Genomic DNA, 20,071 nt, shown 5'->3' with positions numbered 1-20,071 from the left:
GTCCGAGAGTACTGGAAGGTTCTAGATATTGGGCCCTTCATGGGCTTGGGTCGGGCTCCAACCATACCAGTTAGGGTTCAAGCCCATGAATTTATGATCATGAGCCCATTCCCTAACAAGGCCATCCCAGACTGGGCTTTTCATAAAATAAGACTAGATGAGCCTCAAAGTATATTTCCAAAAATATGGATTATTGAGCTCGGGTCGGGCTTTTACCATGCCTAGATAGGGCTCGGCCCAGTGAGCTCAGAAGCTAGGGCTTGAGTCAAGGGCTCTTCCCTTTATCTTGAATATGTCCATCTAACTTGAATTGGTACATGGGGCATGATCGAATGAGCTTTGTATTGTCTTAAATCATGTCTCCTAACAATAGTAGGTGATTTTTGAACCATGTTCCCTGATTATGGGTTGTCGGGTTCGGGTCGGACCAGACCCAATTATTTATGGGGGCATCACATTCAATAAATAATTTCTACACAAGAAATCTGATTGGTGTCATACGTCAGCAACAATGGATGTCTGAAGATCTCCCTCGGCCTCAACAAGTTTGGAAGCATCTTCGGTCAAGAACCTTGACGTATTCAAAGTAGTGAGGTAAAAGAGCATCTTCTGCTGCCACATCTTGAAATGGAATCGAATTTTTCTTGTTTGTTAGCATGGTTCACTGGTATCGTACCAACAAGATCAATAACTTGAGATGTCGTCACCTTAATAACTTGAAGAGTTAACTTTGACCCATTCGAGTTATTATTCATATCTCAAACAAAAATCACAAAATGAATATCTCAAAAATCAAGTTTGGGGAAATAAGAGGGAGTATAATTGATGAAACTTAAAATTTGTAATTATTTATATGTTAAAAAGTGTGTTTTAAAATTTAATTTTAATTAAAATTATGAAGTTGTATTATTTTAGTGTTATGTGTTTATATTTAAATGTTTTACTAAAATGTTGTATTTTACGGTTTGCGCAGGTTTGGTAAAAATAAAATTACTCAAGCTACAGAGGTCATAATGGAGTAATCTTAAAACCTGTAGAATCACAAAAGAGGCATCTTCAACTTTGTAGAAGACAAGAAATTCCAAAAACTTCATTAAGATGATCAAAATAATCAAACATCAAAATGGAGACAGATTTACTTTTACTATGACCATCTTGGAGTAAACATATCATAAGTATTTCATATTTTATTCAAAAAGGGTGAATGAGTTGTCAAAACACATCTACAGACAAAGGGCTACGTGTTATATGTTTTGTGCAGAAGCAAAATCGGAAGTCTAAGGCATCAAACATGCCAATTAAAGTTGGGTCAATGTATTGACATTCAAGGAGACAAGCACCCACCAATTTTACTATTCAATACTTAATGAGTTTTGGACCCTTGCTCTCATTTGGCCTATAAATAGATGTATTGTATAAGCTTTGTAGTGTGCAAGAGTGTAGAGAATTCCTCATTTGTAAAATAAATATTGTGTGTGTGAGAATAAAAGTTTGAGTGTGCAAGTTTCTCAAGTTCAAGTATGAAATTTCTTTTATCTTTATTCTTGAGTTTCATGTTCATGGAAAGCTAAATCTTTTTATGTCAAGGTGAAAAGGTTTCATTGTTGGTCAAGTAAGATTGTTTATATTTTGTATATTCTTTTCTTTTCTATTTTTATTTTTACTAATTGATCTTTATTTGTAGGTATAATTTTGGATGATTTGTTGTTATCTATTTACATCAAATGCTTGGTACCTTGAATGTGGTTACCTTGATTTGTTGTCAAATATGATACAATAAATACTACAATAATTATATACTATAAATATAAGTATCTATTTATAATAAAGTCATATATATTATTTAGACGATAGCGTGGCTCTGCCGGTTGTTCTAAATGAAATATTGTGATTTGATCTAACATTTACTTTCTCGCATCTAACTTTTACTTTATCGCAACTAACATTTACTTTTCCGCAACTAACATTTACTTTCTCGCATATAACATTTATTTTTTCGCAACTAACATTTACTTTATCGCATCTAACATAAAGTCATATATTTTATTTAGACGATAGCGTGGCTCTGCCGGTTGTTCTAAATGAAATATTGTGATTTGATCTAACATTTACTTTTATGTCAATTTATATTTATGCATTTATATATATATTATGGGTACCATGTATTAAATATCGGTTGATATTAATATAGTGGGAACTATATTATATGATATACTTGTTTAAATATTTAATTGTTCTTTTTATGTTTATTCTTATTTATCTATATATATATTATGGGTACCATGTATTAAATATCGGTTAATCTGATATTAATATAGTGGGAACTATATTATATGATATACTTGTTTAAATATTTCATTGTTCTTTTATGTTTATTCTTATTTTAGTTTCTTTTATTTATTTTTATTAAGCAATCTTAAATAAACCAACAATGAACCTTTGAAGCCTTGACAATTTTATAATTTGTGAATTTGAAAGTTTATAATAATATTTCCATCTATAATATATCATTGCTAAAATTAAACTTACAGCATCCTCTTCGTAGATCGATCTCGTACTCACAAGTATATTACTTGCAGACAACCTACACTTGGGTGAATTACAATTTAAGTTGTAGCAAGTTTTTGGCGCCGTTGCCGGGGAGGTATAAATTAAGTTTAATTTTTTTATTTATGTTATTATGTAAATAGTATGTTGTTTTTAATTGTATGATTGTTTGGAGTCGTAAACAAAGTGGTAGACTTGTTCGAGTAACTGAAAATATTTTAAACATGGACGATAATTTTAATAATCAAGATGATAATAATAATAATAATAATAATAATAATAATAATAATAATAATAATAATAATAATAATAATAATAATAATAATAATAATAATCATCATCATCAAGAACATGAACAACCAAGAACACTTAGGCACCATATGAATCCAATAAGAACTAGTACACCATCTTGTTTAGTTTTTCCTCCTGATGCATCTAATTTCAATTTTAAGCCACAAGTCATTCAAATTTTACCAAATTTTCATGGCTTAGATTCTGAAAATCCATATTTACATTTAAGAGAATTTGAGGAAGTTTGCAACACTTATAATGATCAAAATTGTAGCATGGATATTGTTCGATTAAAGCTTTTCCCTTTTTCCTTAAAAGATAAAGCTAAAACATGGTTGCAAAATTTGAGATCAAGTTCAATAAGATCATGGGAAGAAATGCAACAACAATTTCTAAAAAATTTTTTCTTTCCCATAGAACAAACTCTTTTAAAAGACAAATTACAACTTTTTCTCAAAAACAAGGAGAAACATTTTATCAATGTTGGGATAGATATAAAGAGTTACTTAATACATGCCCACATCATGGTTTTGAAATATGGAGGATAGTTTCTCACTTTTATGAAGGTTTAATACCTAAAGATAGGCAAATGATAGAATTCATGTGTAATGGAACTTTTGAAGATAAAAACCCAAATGAAGCTATAGAATATTTGGAGTCATTAGCAGAAAATGCTCAAAATTGGGATAATATAGGCTCAATTGAACCACCAAGTAAAACCAATAATTCAACAAATGGGGGTGGTATTTATCATCTTAAAGATGATGTAGATGTTCAAGCTAAACTTGCATCTTTAGCAAGAAAAATCGAGTCATTAGAAATGAAAAAGAGTGATCAATTAAAAAGTGTTCAAGAAATTGTTTGTCATATATGTGACACACATGATCATCTTACAAAAAATTGTCCTACTTTGCCTTCATTTAAAGAATGTCTCCATGAACAAGCCAATTATGTTAACAATTTTAAAAAACCAACATTAGATCCTTTTTCACAAACATATAATCCTGGTTGGAAAAATCATCCTAATTTTAGTTGGAGGAACGATAATAATGCACAACCTTCACAACAACCTTTTCACAATAACCAAAGTCATCAAGGTTATGCTCCTTATATCCCACCTCCAAGAAAACATTTTGAAGATGAAATTCATGCATACATTCAAAAGCAAGAGTCTATCAATATTCAAAACATTCAATCTATGAATGTTTGAAAGAAACTCTTGCAAAATTTGCATCTGCACTTAATATTCATGAAAAAGAAAAATTTCCATCTCAACCACAACCTAATCCTAAAAATCAAAATCAAGAAAAATTTGATCAAGTAAAATTTGTTATTACTCTTAGAAGTGGTAAAATAGTTAATGATCCATATAGTGATGAAAACAAAGATCAGTCAAACTCAAAGAGTAAGGATGAAAATCTTGATACTTTCGAGAAAGATGATACTTTGAGTCCTAAGATTAAGAAAGTTGATGATAAATTATCTGAAATAATATGTGAGTCAAATAAACATGTTCCTTTCCCTCATGCATTAGTTAATAATAAAAAACAAAAAAATGATTCTGATATTTATGAAGTTTTAAAACAAGTAAAAATAAATATTTCATTATTAGATGCTATTAAACAAGTGCCTTCTTATGCAAAGTTTTTAAAAGATTTATGTGCTGTGAAAAGACAATTGCATGTAAAGAAGAAAGCATTCTTAATGGAGCAAGTAAGTTCTATTATTCAAAATAATTCTACCGTAAAATATAAAGATCCTGGTTGTCCAACAATTAATTTCATGTATTATTGGAAAAAATAAAATTAAAAAAGCTTTGTTAGATTTGGGAGCAAGTGTGAATTTACTTCCTTATTCAGTTTATGAAAAACTTAAGTTGGGAGATTTAAAGCCTACATCTGTCACTCTTTTACTAGCCGATAGGTCAATCAAAATACCTAGAGGTATCGTAGAAGATGTGTTAGTTCAAGTCGATAAATTCATATATCCTGTGGATTTTATTGTTTTGGATGCACAACCAATAGAAGTGCATAATGAAATTCCAATAATATTGGGACGTCCATTTCTCACAACTTCAAATGCTTTAATAAATTTTCGAAATGAAATAATGAAATTATCTTTTGGAAACATGACTTTGGAACTTAATGTGTTCAATTTATGTAAACAACCAAGTATTAATGAAGATGAAGATGATAATGCAATAGAAACAATCGTGGAAGAAAATATACACCAAGAAAACTTAAATCAACAATCTGAAGTTTGTTTAGTGGAAAGTTTTGATTCAAAAAATGTTTTTAAATCAAAGTTATTTGAAGAAATTAATGAACTTGAAGAAGTAAAAGAAAATGATCATCCAAAACTTGAATTAAAACTCTTACCAATAGAACTAAAATATGCTTTTCTTGGTGAAAATCAAACATATCCTATTGTAATATCTTCTACCCTCTTACCAAAACAAGAAGAAGATTTAATAACACTACTTAAAAAACACAAAAATGCAATCGGATGGACTTTGCAAGATATAAAAGGTATAAATCCTTTAATCTGCACACATAGAATTCACTTGGAAGAAAATGCTAAAACATATCAACAACCACAAAGAAGATTAAATCCACACATGAAAGAAGTTGTTAAAAATGAAGTTTTAAAACTATTAGATGCCGGAATTATTTATCCAATCTCGGATAGTAAATGGGTAAGTCCAACACAAGTAGTACCAAAAAAATCAGGCATCACTGTTATAAAAAATGAAAAGGGAGAATTATTACAAGCTAGAATTCCATCTAGTTGGCGTATGTGCATTGATTATAGAAAATTAAATGATGCAACTAGAAAAGATCACTTTCCGTTACCATTTTTAGATCAAATTTTAGAGAAAGTGGCAGGTAATCCTTATTATTGTTTTTTTGATGGGTATTCGGGGTATTATCAAATACCAATATCATTAGAAGATCAAGAAAAAATTACTTTCACTTGTCCGTTCGGAACTTTTGCTTTTAAAAAAATGCCATTTGGTTTATGTAATGCCCAGGCTACTTTTCAAAGATGCATGCTAAGTATTTTTAGTGACATGATTAAAGAATTTGTGGAAGTTTTTATGGATGATATAACTATTTTTGGAAACTCATTTGAAAACTGTCTTAAAAATTTGGAAGAAGTTTTAAAAAGATGTGAAGAAAAAAATCTTGTTTTAAATTAGGAAAAATGTCACTACATGGTTAAATCCGGAATTGTGTTAGGGCATGTCATATCTGAAAAAGGAATTGAAGTTGATAAAGCTAAGGTTGATGTTATTGCTAACTTACCATCACCAAACACGATCAAAGAAATTCGATCATTTTTGGGTCATGCGGGATTTTATAGAAGATTTATAAAAAATTTTAGCATAATATCGAAACCAATTTCAAATCTTTTAACAAAAGATGCACAATTTGAATGGACTCAAGAATGTGAAACTGCTTTTAAAAAGATAATTAATCTTTTAACTACATCACCTATTTTACAACCTCCTGATTGGTCTTTACTATTTGAATTAATGTGTGATGCAAGTGATTATGCTGTAGGAGCCGTGTTAGGACAAAGAAAAGAAGGTAAACCTTATGTGATCTATTATGCAAGTAGAACCTTAAATAGTGCTCAAATCAATTATTCAACAACTGAAAAAGAATTACTTTCAGTAGTGTTTGCATTAGATAAATTTCGATCCTATTTAATTGGTTCTACTACTATTGTTTACACTGATCATTCTGCCATAAAATATTTATCAAATAAACAAAATGCTAAGCCGAGATTAATAAGATGGATTTTGTTGTTACAAGAATTTGATCTTGTAATAAAAGATAAAAAAAGGAAAAGAAAATGTAGTAGCCGATCATTTATCAAGAATAATTTCTGAATCATCTCAAAATGAAATACCAATAAATGAAAATTTTCCGGATGATCAACTATTTTATGCTACTACTATGCCTTGGTTTGCTAATATTGTAAATTTTCTTGTGACAAATAAAATGCCTTCTCATTGGAGTTCACAAGATAACAATAAATTCTTGAAAGAGGTCAAAAAATTTTATTGGGATGATCCTTATTTGTTTAAGTATTGTCCTGATCAAATTTTTCGACGATGCATACCCGACAATGAGGTAAGTAGTGTCATTAAATTTTGTCATTCTGAGGCATGTGGAGGTCATTTTTCGTCAAAGAAAACAGCTGCAAAAATCTTTCAATGTGGATTTTATTGGGCTTCTTTATTCAAAGATACACATTCATTTTGCAAATCTTGTGAAAATTGTCAGAAAATGGGTTCAATTTCAAAACGAAACATGATGCCTTTAAATCCAATCATGATTATTGAAATATTTGACAGTTGGGGAATAGATTTTATGGGTCCATTTTCATTATCTTTTGGATTCACTTATATTTTAGTGGCTGTCGATTATGTTTCAAAATGGATTGAAGCAATTGCATGTAGAACTAATGATCATAAAGTTGTGATAAAATTTTTGAAAGAAAATATTTTTAGTCGATTTGGAATACCTAGATCTATAATCAGTGATGGGGGAAGTAATTTTATAAATAAATCATTTTCTTCATTGTTAAGAAAATATGGTATTACATATAAAGTTTCTACTCCATTTCACCCTCAAACGAATGGTCAGGTTGAACTTGCAAATAAAGAAATAAAACAAATTTTGGAAAAAACAGTCAATCCAAATCGAAAAGATTGGTCTTTAAGATTAAGTGATGCATTATGGGCATATAGAACTGCATTTAAAACATCATTGGGGATGTCACCATATAGATTAGTTTTTGGAAAGCATTGTCATCTACCTGTTGAAATTGAACATAAAGCTTATTGGGCAATTAAAGCGTTTAATACTAATTTAGATGATGCATCTAAATTAAGAAAATTGCAATTAAATGAATTAGAAGAATTAAGAAATGATGCATATGAAAATGCAAAGATTTATAAAGATAAAACAAAATCATTTCATGATAAAAATATTATGAGGAAATCTTTTGAAATCGGACAAAAAGTTTTACCTTATAATTCTCGCTTGCATTTGTTTCAGGAAAACTTAGATCGCGATGGTCTGTACCATTTATTGTTAAATTTATCTATCCTCATGGTGCTGTTGATGTTGAAAATCCTAAAAATAATAATGTATTTAAAGTTAATGGGCAAAGACTTAAACCGTTTATAGAAAATGAAGTTCTTAATGAAGAGTTTATGCCTTTATATGATCCAACTTAATTGTTACTTATATTTTATTTTATTTTTGCAGAATTAAGTTCACTTTCCGATTAAGTGGCGGATAACGGTACTCCGTGACTACTTTCAGTCGATTTTATTTCAATTTCCCAAAATAATTGAATATATATATATATATATATATATTATGGATGAAGCTATCAAAAAACTTGGTAAATATTTTCCATCTGTTTCTAAAAAAGTTCTGAGAATGATTTATGAAGGCAGATGTGAAAGATTGAGAATGCTTATGCAAAAAGGAATCCAGGAGGATCTTCGTCTTATAATTGAAGCCAAGGTTCGATTAGGTGGTGAAGTTCCAAAATTCTTACTTGTTCGAAATATGTCTGAACTAGAAAAAAGTACCTATGCGAAGAAAAGAAGGGCTAAAAGGTTAGATGTTTGTCATAATTGTGCCAGATGGACTTGTAATAGACAATGCAGATCTTTGGGATATGTTTCCATAAATAGAGAAGATAAAATTGATTTCATTAAGAATGGGCTGAGTAAAGAGTCATTAGATGATATCTCATTGACTCTTGAGACGCATTCTAGTGGAGATGTTCAAGGTCAACTTCTCCATTTATGGAAACTATTCCAAGCGCAGCGTCATGGTAATGGTCTTGGGAATCTGACTAAAAAAAGACCCTATTTGCCAATTTATAAGAAAATTGGATGGTAAGCCAACCCTCGACTCATAAATATTGAAGGAACACTGTGAGCCACAATCACATCACTGTTTATACGCATGCATGTTATTATTATATATTATTTTTTTTACTATTTTCATCATTTTGTTCACATCTGTATTCCTATTTCTGTCTTATTCCTTGTTTTTCTTATAAAATCACTCAACTCTCTCTATATTTTTGAAAAGAAAAAAAACACATGACAGGATCTTCTTCACAAAAAAAGGAAAATATTTGTGTCTTTTGTGGTTCTAATACTGGAAAGAATGAAATATTTGTTGATGCAGCAATTAATCTTGGAAAAAAGTTAGCAGAGAGAAAAATTCACTTGGTTTACGGAGGAGGCAATATTTAGTTAATGGGATCTATATCAACAGCAGCTCATCTTGGAGGTAGTCAGGTTTTGGGTATTATTCCTACAGCTTTAGCTGAAGGAAATATTACAGGTGTTACGGTTGGGGAAGAGTTGAAAGTTTCATCAATGTACGAGAGAATAACTAAAATGATAGAAAATTCTGATGCTTTTATTGTCTTACCTGGTGGTTTTGGTACTTTAGAAGAAATTTTTCATGTTGTTTCTTGGACACAACTTAATATCAATAAACCTGTTGGCTTGTTGAATATCAATAACTATTATGATGGTTTGTTGACTTTTCTTGATGTAGCCGTGGAACAAAATTTTATTTCAGAAAATTCACGAAGGATGCTCATCTCTGCTTCGAATGAAGACCAATTAATTGATGATCTCCAAGCTTTTGTTCATCAACCTGATTCAGCTATAACAAAGATCAATTGGTCTCAACCAACCAGTAAGAAAAGAAAACTGGATCATTGATTCAACATGTCATGAAATGGTTTGTGTTTGTTCCTCATCTTCAATAATTCCAGGTGATATCTCTTTCATCATGTACTCTTTATTTTTCTTTAAAAAAAAATTAAAAACAATGTAATATTCAGGTTTGGTGGAGGGTTTATCTCTAAAAAAAAAATATTAAAATTTTAAAAAAAAAGTATTGCTATAATAATATTTATTTTTCTTTTCAATGGCAGAGTAAGGAATCAAAAACTCCTGACACGCATTAGTTTTTATTTATCATATTATCACAATATATTAGATTTTAATATTCCGTATATATTTAAATTGCAAACTACTAAGAAAATGAAGTCTTTTGTATATATGTTTGTTTACACTTCTTTTTATCAATTTAATAGAAAATATATAATTGATGGGATATAAGTTATAAATAATATATAATTGTGTGTTTTCAAATAACATATTTTCTAAAACTTTTATGATTATATAGTTAAAGTGATATTGATTGAATGAATAATAACATGTATAATTGAAGGAATTAATTTGTAAAAGTGCAATATATACTCACATAAATTTTGTGAATGAGAGATGAGAATTGAGAAAACAACTTATAAGCTTTTATTGATTATTAAGAAATGGTTGATTGCTAGATTAAACCCATTTTGAAAAAAAAAATTATATAAAAAAATGTGCATACAAAATTGGCTGCAAAGTTGTTTGAAGTTTGATTGTAAAGACGTAGAGTATTAATATCTCTACTATAATTCTCATGGTAAATTCTTAATAGATTTACCTCATAAATAAATAAATAAACTTTGAAAAAAAAAAAGAAAAAAAAAAGAAAAAAGAAAAAAAAAGTGTTACATATTTATAGTTTATTGGAGGTATTTGATTATGTAAAAATAATTTTGTAGCCAAGCAAAAAAAACAAAAAAAAAACAAAAAAAAATGGGTTTATACTTTGTAAATCATCCTAACTTATTTTCAATATTAGGTTATTTGATTGTCTGCTTTACTAGCCATTTTCAAAGAGTGTATAATTTTCTTCCAACTCCATGAGTGAAAAACAGCTATATATGAAATACTTTAACCCGAGAGAATATGGAGTTGAGACTTTTACATTAATATTTCTGATGATATACATGTTATGAAAATGATTTCTATTATCCTTTTAATTATATTATTCTCAAAGTTTTTATAAAATATTTATAAAAAAAAATTATATATATTTAATATTTTGATATTGTGTGAAATATATATGTATAGCCCATCCAATTACATATTAATATATTGGTTGATAATGAGATTTATAAATAAACATATGATCTCCTCACAAGTGTGTTTTTAAAATTTTAAAGTTTGCATATTTGAATATATATATTAAGGAATAAAAATCTAACTTGTGATTTTATGATATTTTATTACTAAGGGACTAGTAATTAGCCGGTTTGAGGGTGTGATGAAACTTAAAATTTATAATTATTTATATGTTAAAAAGTGTGTTTTAAAATTTAAGTTTAATTAAAATTATGAAGTTGTATTATTTTAGTGTTATATGTTTATATTTAAATGTTTTACTAAAATGTTGTATTTTACGATTTGCGCAGGTTTGGTAAAAATAAAATTACTCAAGCTACAGAGGTCATAATGGAGTAATCTCAAAACCTGTAGAATCACAAAAGAGGCATCTTCAACTTTGTAGAAGACAAGAAATTCCAAAAACTTCATTAAGATGATCAAAATAATCAAACATCAAAATGGAGATAGATTTACTTTTACTATGACCAGCTTGGAGTAAAAATATCATAAGTATTTCATATTTTTATCCAAAAGGGGTGAATGAGTTGTCAAAACACATCTACAGACAAAGGGCTACGTGTTATATGTTTTGTACAGAAGCAAAATCGGAAGTCTAAGGCATCAAACATGCCAATTAAAGTTGGGTCAATGTATTGACATTCAAGGAGACAAGCATCCACCAACTTTACTATTCAATATTTAATGAGTTTTGGACCCTTGCTCTCATTTGGCCTATAAATAGATGTATTGTATAAGCTTTGTAGTGTGCAAGAGTGTAGAGAATTCCTCATTTGTAAAATAAATATTGTGTGTGTGAGAATAAAAGTTTGAGTGTGCAAGTTTCTCAAGTTCAAGTATGAAATTTCTTTTATCTTTATTCTTGAGTTTCATGTTCATGGAAAGCTAAATCTTTTTATGTCAAGGTGAAAAGGTTTCATTGTTGGTCAAGTAAGATTGTTTATATTTTGTATATTCTTTTCTTTTCTATTTTTATTTTTACTAATTGATCTTTATTTGTAGGTATAATTTTAGATGATTTGTTGTTATCTATTTACATCAAATGCTTGGTACCTTGAATGTGGTTACCTTGATTTGTTGTCAAATATGATACAATAAATACTACAATAATTATATACTATAAATATAAGTATCTATTTATAATAAAGTCATATATATTATTTAGACGATAGCGTGGCTCTGCCGGTTGTTCTAAATGAAATATTGTGATTTGATCTAACATTTACTTTCTCGCATCTAACTTTTACTTTATCGCAACTAACATTTACTTTTCCGCAACTAACATTTACTTTCTCGCATATAACATTTATTTTTCCGCAACTAACATTTACTTTATCGCATCTAACATAAAGTCATATATTTTATTTAGACGATAGCGTGGCTCTGCCGGTTGTTCTAAATGAAATATTGTGATTTGATCTAACATTTACTTTTATGTCAATTTATATTTATGCATTTATATATATATATTATGGGTACCATGTATTAAATATCGGCTGATATTAATATAGTGGTAACTATATTATATGATATACTTGTTTAAATATTTAATTGTTCTTTTTATGTTTATTATTATTTATCTATATATATATTATGGGTACCATGTATTAAATATCGGTTAATCTGATATTAATATAGTGGGAACTATATTATATGATATACTTGTTTAAATATTTCATTGTTCTTTTATGTTTATTCTTATTTTAGTTTTTTTTATTTATTTTTATTAAGCAATCTTAAATAAACCAACAATGAACCTTTGAAGCCTTGACAATTTTATAATTTGTGAATTTGAAAGTTTATAATAATATTTCCATCTATAATATATCATTGCTAAAATTAAACTTACAGCATCCTCTCCGTGGATCGATCTCGTACTCACGAGTATATTACTTGCAGACAACCTACACTTGGGTGAATTACAATTTAAGTTGTAGCAATAATAATACTCAGGGACGGATCCAGGAATTAGAAATAGAGTGGGCTTGAACTTAATTTAATAAATTATATATTATTATGAGAAAATATAATATATTTTATTTATAATATATTTTGAAACTCATTTGAAAATTTCATGAATTTAGAATAATACAACAATAAATAAGACTCAAAATTTTCATTGTTTTCAACCACAACAATTTATTTTAATGCAAAAACAAATAATTTTGTTATTCAAGTAATATATTTTTCTCTCAAATCATAAAAAAATATCACTTTTTATTACATTCATATCACACAATTCTATTATAATTTTAAAAATTAATCTGAAACAAAAAGATATTTCATTTGTATCTGTATTTAAGACTTGAGAAGCCGAAGTCATAAGCTGAATTTTATAAAAAAAAAATTTAAACAATAAGCATATATATATATATATATATATATATATATATATATATATAACCCCAAAAAAATGGGCTGTGCTACATGGATTCGTCCATGATAATACTTGAATGTGGAAGAACTTGTATTACAATTTCAATAAATTGAACAATACAGTAATAGATCTTGTAAAGATAAAGAATTCAAAACCAAAATGAGGCCTGTAATAAATTACAGTTTTCTTAAAACATATTCGTCTCTTCCTACGGTTCTTCGAGGTTCACTGTAGACGGTAGTTTCTCGGGATACAAAGTTGAAACCTGCAACAACTTAGCACAAAGTTCGATACAGGCGAACTGAATAGTATCTGAACTTTATCACGAATTGGAGAGAAATAGCACAGACAGAAACCAAGAGAAGAAAGTTGAAAGAAGAGTGAAGAAACTTTTAATTCCAAGTTATGAATTTCCAAATTAATCAATGACATATATATAGGAAAATAAATGACATTTCAGTATGCCAAGGGTCAGTCTCCTTTCGACATATCAAAGGTTATTTGACACATAAAAAAAGTTATTAACCTTCTAGAAACACAAAGGTTATTGACCTTTTAAAAACCTAAAGGTTATTGATCTTTCAGAAATCCAAATGTTAGTGGTCTTTTAGAAGCCTAAAGGCTATTTGAATTTTTATTAATTTTCACTAAAAAAACAACCGACTTACCGTACCGAAACAATATCGAATTTTCGGAATATCGAATTTTGTTCGGCACGTTAACAATACCGAATTTTTCGGTATGGTAACGGTATGAAATTTGAAAACTTATGTACCGGAATACTGAAACAATATATAAAAATTTTAAAATATATAATATTTTAATTTATAAATTTTAAAAATATATAAAGTTTTTCTATATAAAACGATATATATCGATATCGTACCCAAATCTTGGTATAATGTAAATTTTGGTATAATCGGTATGCTAGTTATATGTACCGAAAATTTTGGTGTACCAAAATTTTTTGTATGTTATTGGTATAAAATTTTCTTCTACCGTAATTTGCAGTATGATGTACGATTTTCGATAGGTAAAGTACGATAAGTTTTTTCAATTAGTCGGACACGAATCGTTGGAAGCAAATCATCTTTATGACCATTCATGGTGGCAATAGAAACAGAGTTCACGAATAACCAAACAGTAAACAAAACCAAGTTGATGCGGAGCAAAAGAAGCCCAATCAAGAAGCGACGAACGAAAAACTGTACGGATGCACCAAAAAATGAAAGATGATACCATGAAGAAATTGAGAAGGGAAAACTAAGGCTTACTTTATTATTAACTTGTATGAAGAAAAGTTGCACAATAAGATTTCTATATAGCTATGTTAAACATCCAGCGCAAACTCAAGAAAAAGACTAATCTACCCTTCATAACTGATAAATAGAAAAGCCCGAAAATAACAATAACAATAATAGTATACTCTAACATTAAGTTTCTCTTTGGATCCTCGTGGACATTGCAAGGTGAGACATGAAACCTCTGATCACCACATAAACCTCTATTGTGCAAGAAAGATTGGCTTTCCAAGTTTCTGAAAGGGCCTTCAGAAGGAATTTCACCACTTAATTCATTGAAAGAAACGTCAAAATGTGTGAGATACTGAAGTTTCTCCAAGGAAATGGGAATCGATCCGGAAAAATGGTTATGGTAAAGGTTAAGGACCTCCAAATTCCCCATGCTAGCTATTGTCTCTGGAATAGATCCTCTTATTCTATTGTTTGCGACGGAGAAATAACATACGGTTTGTAAGCTACCTACTGTTGTTGGAATAACACCAGATAATTGATTCATCGACAAATCAACCACCACTGCAACCGCTAGATTTCCTATTGACGGGGATATAGAGCCAGTCAATGAATTCGATGATAGATTCAAATATAGAAGATCTTTGAGAAGCCACAAGCTTGTTGGGATTGCAGAGGTCAGTTTATTTGAATGTAAATAAGCTTCCCTCAAAGCAACCATGTTTCCTATGCAGTTCGGAATTGAGTCGCGTAGTTGGTTGTGATCCAAGACCAATACATCCAGATTTTGCAAGTTGCAAATAGTTGTTGGAATGGCTCCTGAAAAGTTTAATAAAGTGGATCATAACCTTAATTAGGTGACTTCCATCAACTGTAATATTGTAGATATACAGAAAGTTTTCATAAGATATCTTTAATGAAAGGGTAATTGCATACACCATTTTTATGAAATCATGAGACTGCTAAAAACTCCTGATGACTACAATTAATCTCTTGTGTTTTCAAATTTTGAGCGCACGTACACCTGAAAACATGCACACAAGTACGGACAATAGGTTGTGTGTTTAAAATTTGAAAACATAGGATGTATGTGCTCAAGATTCAAAAACACAAAAAGCCAATAGATCATTTTTTTTGATATGAGGTTTTTAGTAATCTCGATATTTCACATGAGTAATATATATAATTACACCTTAGAAATCATATCTTGCAACGAAACAGAGCCCCAGTAGAAACCAACTAAGCATACTTGAATTGCCAATTTATATACATACCGGTAAGACGGTTGGTGCCGAGATATAACATTTTAAGACTCCTTAGCTCTCCAATTCCTCTTGGTATTCTTCCATGAAAAAAGTTGTACGACAGTGATAGGACTTGTAACTCGGTACAATGAGAATAGTTTGCAGGCAATTTTCCAGTCAACATGTTTGAGTGTAGGGAGAAGATTTCGATTCTTGGAGTAGAACAAATGTTGGTAGGAATATTTCCAGTTAAATTATTGCCTTGAAGAGACAAAACTTCCAATTTCGACGCATTGAATAACGTTGGTGGTAGAGAGCCGGTGAGTTGATTATCTTGTGCAATGAAGATTCTTAAACTCTGATGATTTCCAATACCTTGGGGAATGTGTCCATTTAGCTGATTCAATGATAGGTCCAAAACTTCAAGATTCGATATGTTAGTGAGTGAAGGTGGGATGACACCTTGGAAACTATTATCCATGAGGAACAAGACTTTAAGTTGAGGCAAGGACCCGAACCATGACGGGATTTCTCCGCTGAGATGGTTCGACATGAAGTCGATGACCGCCAATCGCCTTAGCTGGTTCAGCTCTTGGGGCACGCCGCCATGAAAGTGATTGTGGCTTATGTTGAGGGACACAAGAAACGAGAGGTTTCCAATTTGTGGTGGCAAAGTTGCTGTGATATCCATAGCGGAAACGTCTAAAGCAATCACTCTTTCGCGCTGCCGAGGGCTGCAAGCTACACCAGTCCAGTTGCAAACATGATTAGAGTTGGACCAAGTTTTGGACAGAATGTGATACGGGTCCAAATTTATAAGGTGGGATTTTATGGCGAGGAGCGAACATCGATCCGTGTTGATATGATCTTTTGTGAATTTATAAGCAATAGTTGAGCAATTAAGTAGACTAGCACTAGTCGACAGCAAAAAGGTGAGCACAAAGGAGTAACTAACGATTCTCATGGCTTTCGGTAGCATGAGATCAAGTGAGCGCGCGTGGCAAATATCTAGTTATGGGAAATCAAGGAAATGTTCTTACATTTATATGTAGGCTGTAATGTATGATATAGATTTTCGAATTAATTAATAATTGAATTGAACATATATCTTCCTATGTTTTCAAATGTATATATCCCCGTATATAGTTTAAAAATTTTGAGTATTGATCATCCCCTTATCTATACGTGTTTTCAATTATAAGTGTTTGTGTTCAGCATTAATCTAGCTCGTTATTTCACAAAGATATTATATGCAACTAGTCCTACATACTAATGTGCCAACTCGCAATTCAAGAAAATCGAACTCGTAATGTTGACTTGGGATCAAAAGTTTGTAATTTTACAAAAAAAAATTCATTGACTGTCATGGTATACCAGAATCGAGAAGTTTCCAATTGTGGTCGCAAAGTTGTTGTGACGTCCACTGCAGAAATATCTAAACTTCTCACTCGACGACGGTAAGTTATCCCAGTCCACTCCCGAACATACATAGAATTACACCAACTTTTGGACAAATTGTGACAAGGGTAAATTAATCTATGTGGGATTTTTATCGGTTTCAATATTTTTTTCATATTTTTCTGCAACTTTGGAAGCATTCAAGCAAGGAATTGTACTAGACTACTTGACAGAAAAATTGTAAGCAAAACTGAGGCTCAATTGATGCTACTCCTAGTCCTAGAGAATGACACTTTGTCGTCTTAAAATTATTGGATTACATGGGTTCCATATATTTGAATCAAGGACCAAGTGTGCATGATTAATCATGGGAAATGGGTACAAGTTGCAAGGATATTTTCTTACACTGCATTTATGAAAAGATTTAAATATGATGTCAATTGTGTTTTTATCAATTGACTTGAAAGTCATTGCATTTGAACGTGAAATAACAATTTATTGGAGAATGTCAAAACTGGAATATTCCATTTCCCATTCGAGCTAGCTAGGTTGGCTTATAAAGCAAGCTTTAAATTCATATTATTCAATGAATGCCTTCAACTTACGTACGTTCGGATAAGGGCGTTATTTGGTTCAGTATATTAATTGAAACTATTATATAAGTTTACTCGACTTATTTAAACAGTTTTTATTCATTAAAAAAGTTTTAAAAGCATTATTTTAATTAAAAAAAATTAACTACAATTTTAACTTAATGTCATGCTTGGTACGATGTAACGGAATATGATATGAATTGAAGGATTTTAGAGTTGAATGATAAGTTTATTCAATTCGTATGATTGGTGTCAAAACGAATAATATATGAATGACATACAATTATTATTAATAATTAAATCATATTATAATTATTCTAAAATTATTTGATATTACTATTATCATCATTATTTGTGTTTTTTACAATTATAATTATTATTTTTTGAATTGAATTATTTTATTATTAAATAATAATTATTAATATTGTATCTGAAAATATTATTATTATATTAATTATTACTGTTGTTGCTATATTTATTATTATTAAAAATAATATTTTTTAAAAATAGTAATTTTATTTTTATATTATTATTAAAATTTTATTTATTTATATTATATATTATATTATTTAATTGTTATTTTTGTTTAATTAATGTTTAATAATATTATATTTATTATGTTAACAATTTTTATTTTTACCAGTGTATGCGTTGTGCTTGTACAATAATTTTTTTAACTAATTTGATTTATAATGAAATACGAGTAATATCATAGTTGTAAAAATTATCAAGAGTCTAAACTGCAATTTAAAATATCAAAATAAAAAAATAAAAGAAAAAACAAAAGTAAAATATCTATATCACATAAGATAATTTTTGGAAAAACAAAAGATAATGTCTTCTTTTGTCAAATGTACAAATGTTTTATATATAGTATATATTATTATTATTCAACAGTAATTGTTTTTATCATCATCATGACCTAAGTTTATGTGGTAATAATTTTTTTAATATTATATTGATATTAAATTGACTAATAAATCCATTTCTCAGATCAAAATATATACCCGTCCAAAAGCATCCTTTCTTGTCCTCTCTCTTTTTCCCCTCTCCCTTGGATTGAAGACTAGTTGAAACCAATACAAATGCTTGACTTGAAGCCCAAACTTATGAGTTGTGAACTACCCAAATAAATGCTTTGATTAATTCAAGGACACAAGAAAGTATATATTTACTACATTAAAAAAATATTTTACAAGATTGTCTCGCATATCAATTTTGTACAGATTTTCAACTCAATCTAACTCGCGAAAAGTATCATTTTTTTAGTACAAATATAGATTGTGTTGTGATGGATGTAAGCATATTTTAGTAATTTTAGTGTAATCTAAAATTAAATATATAAATAAATAAGGTGCTCAATTCATAAAATGTATCCCTTAAAGTGGGCTAGTTACTAATTTTAAACACTAGAATAGTTTGTTTGCGGTTAATGTAGTAGCCCGGTTCTATTTTACAAGATTAATGATTAAAAATAGTTAAGCATGGATTAGATACTTAATTTGGATTTAATTGGACGAATTATGGATTTTTGGCCAAGGACAGTTCGGAAGGTTCGAACCAGAGTTCGGAGGGTCCGAACCCTTTGGAGGCTTAGTACATAGTTCGGAGACTACGTTGAGTTCGGAGCGTCCGAACCAGGATCAGAGCGTTCGAACTCAGTTAGGTCATGCAGCTGATGAGGTGCCAACACTGATCGGACACACAGGAGTTCAAAGCGTCCGAACGGTGCATGCAATGATGTGGTCTGCATGCAGAGATCGGAGCGTCCGATCTCCGCCTATAAATAGGGGTTACGAGATTCAGATTTTTGCACCCATTTCTATAGCTTCTTCTCTCGTGTTGAGTGGTGTTTTGAAGGTTTCCAGCCTTCCTAGGCTTGTCTGGGAGTTGGCAAGGTACTCCAGAGTCGCAGCGGAGTAGTGCCCAAGTTCTGGGGCAATCATCATCAGCGGGCTGGCGACGGACGAAGGTATGCTCAAGTTCTCTATAAATAGTCAGGAAGTATGTTTTAGCTTAGTTAAGGCTTTTAGAATAAGATTTTGATGCATGATGAGACGTCCCGTATTTTTATACATTTTCAATAATGTAAATGCGGAAAAGTGTGGGGGAATTTTTATTTTATTTTATTCAAAAGTGCAGGGAATGCATCGCACTAACTCGGTCAACATTTAAAATGGAATTTAAAATTTAAAACGATAACAATAAAACTCATGTCTCTAACATGCACTAAATATTTGAAATGAGGATGCAACCCTACAGTCAAGACGAACTAAAATACGGCACGTCAAAACCTACTACTA

General features: G+C 29.9%; 1 protein-coding gene and 1 non-coding gene across 2 annotated transcripts; both read right to left on the bottom strand.

Annotated features, from left to right (window-relative positions):
* Positions 1–3,258: 3,258 nt before the first annotated feature.
* Positions 3,259–3,369, bottom strand: LOC140894107 (small nucleolar RNA R71). Its single transcript, XR_012153657.1, has one exon. It is a non-coding gene; the product is annotated as a small nucleolar RNA R71 (small nucleolar RNA).
* An 11,200-nt stretch (positions 3,370–14,569) lies between these two features.
* LOC140892891 (uncharacterized) lies at positions 14,570–16,769 on the bottom strand. The gene is made up of 2 exons (XM_073301926.1): positions 15,808–16,769; positions 14,570–15,352 (listed from the first exon to the last, which is right to left on the bottom strand). The coding sequence occupies exons 1-2, from the start codon at positions 16,754–16,756 to the stop codon at positions 14,601–14,603; spliced, it is 1,701 nt and encodes a 566-aa protein (XP_073158027.1). The 5' UTR covers positions 16,757–16,769; the 3' UTR covers positions 14,570–14,600.
* Positions 16,770–20,071: the final 3,302 nt, after the last annotated feature.

Source organism: Henckelia pumila, chromosome 3 (assembly GCF_033568475.1).
Source record: "Henckelia pumila isolate YLH828 chromosome 3, ASM3356847v2, whole genome shotgun sequence".
Taxonomy (NCBI): Eukaryota; Viridiplantae; Streptophyta; class Magnoliopsida; order Lamiales; family Gesneriaceae; genus Henckelia; species Henckelia pumila.
This window is presented reverse-complemented; position numbering and strand designations above follow the sequence as displayed.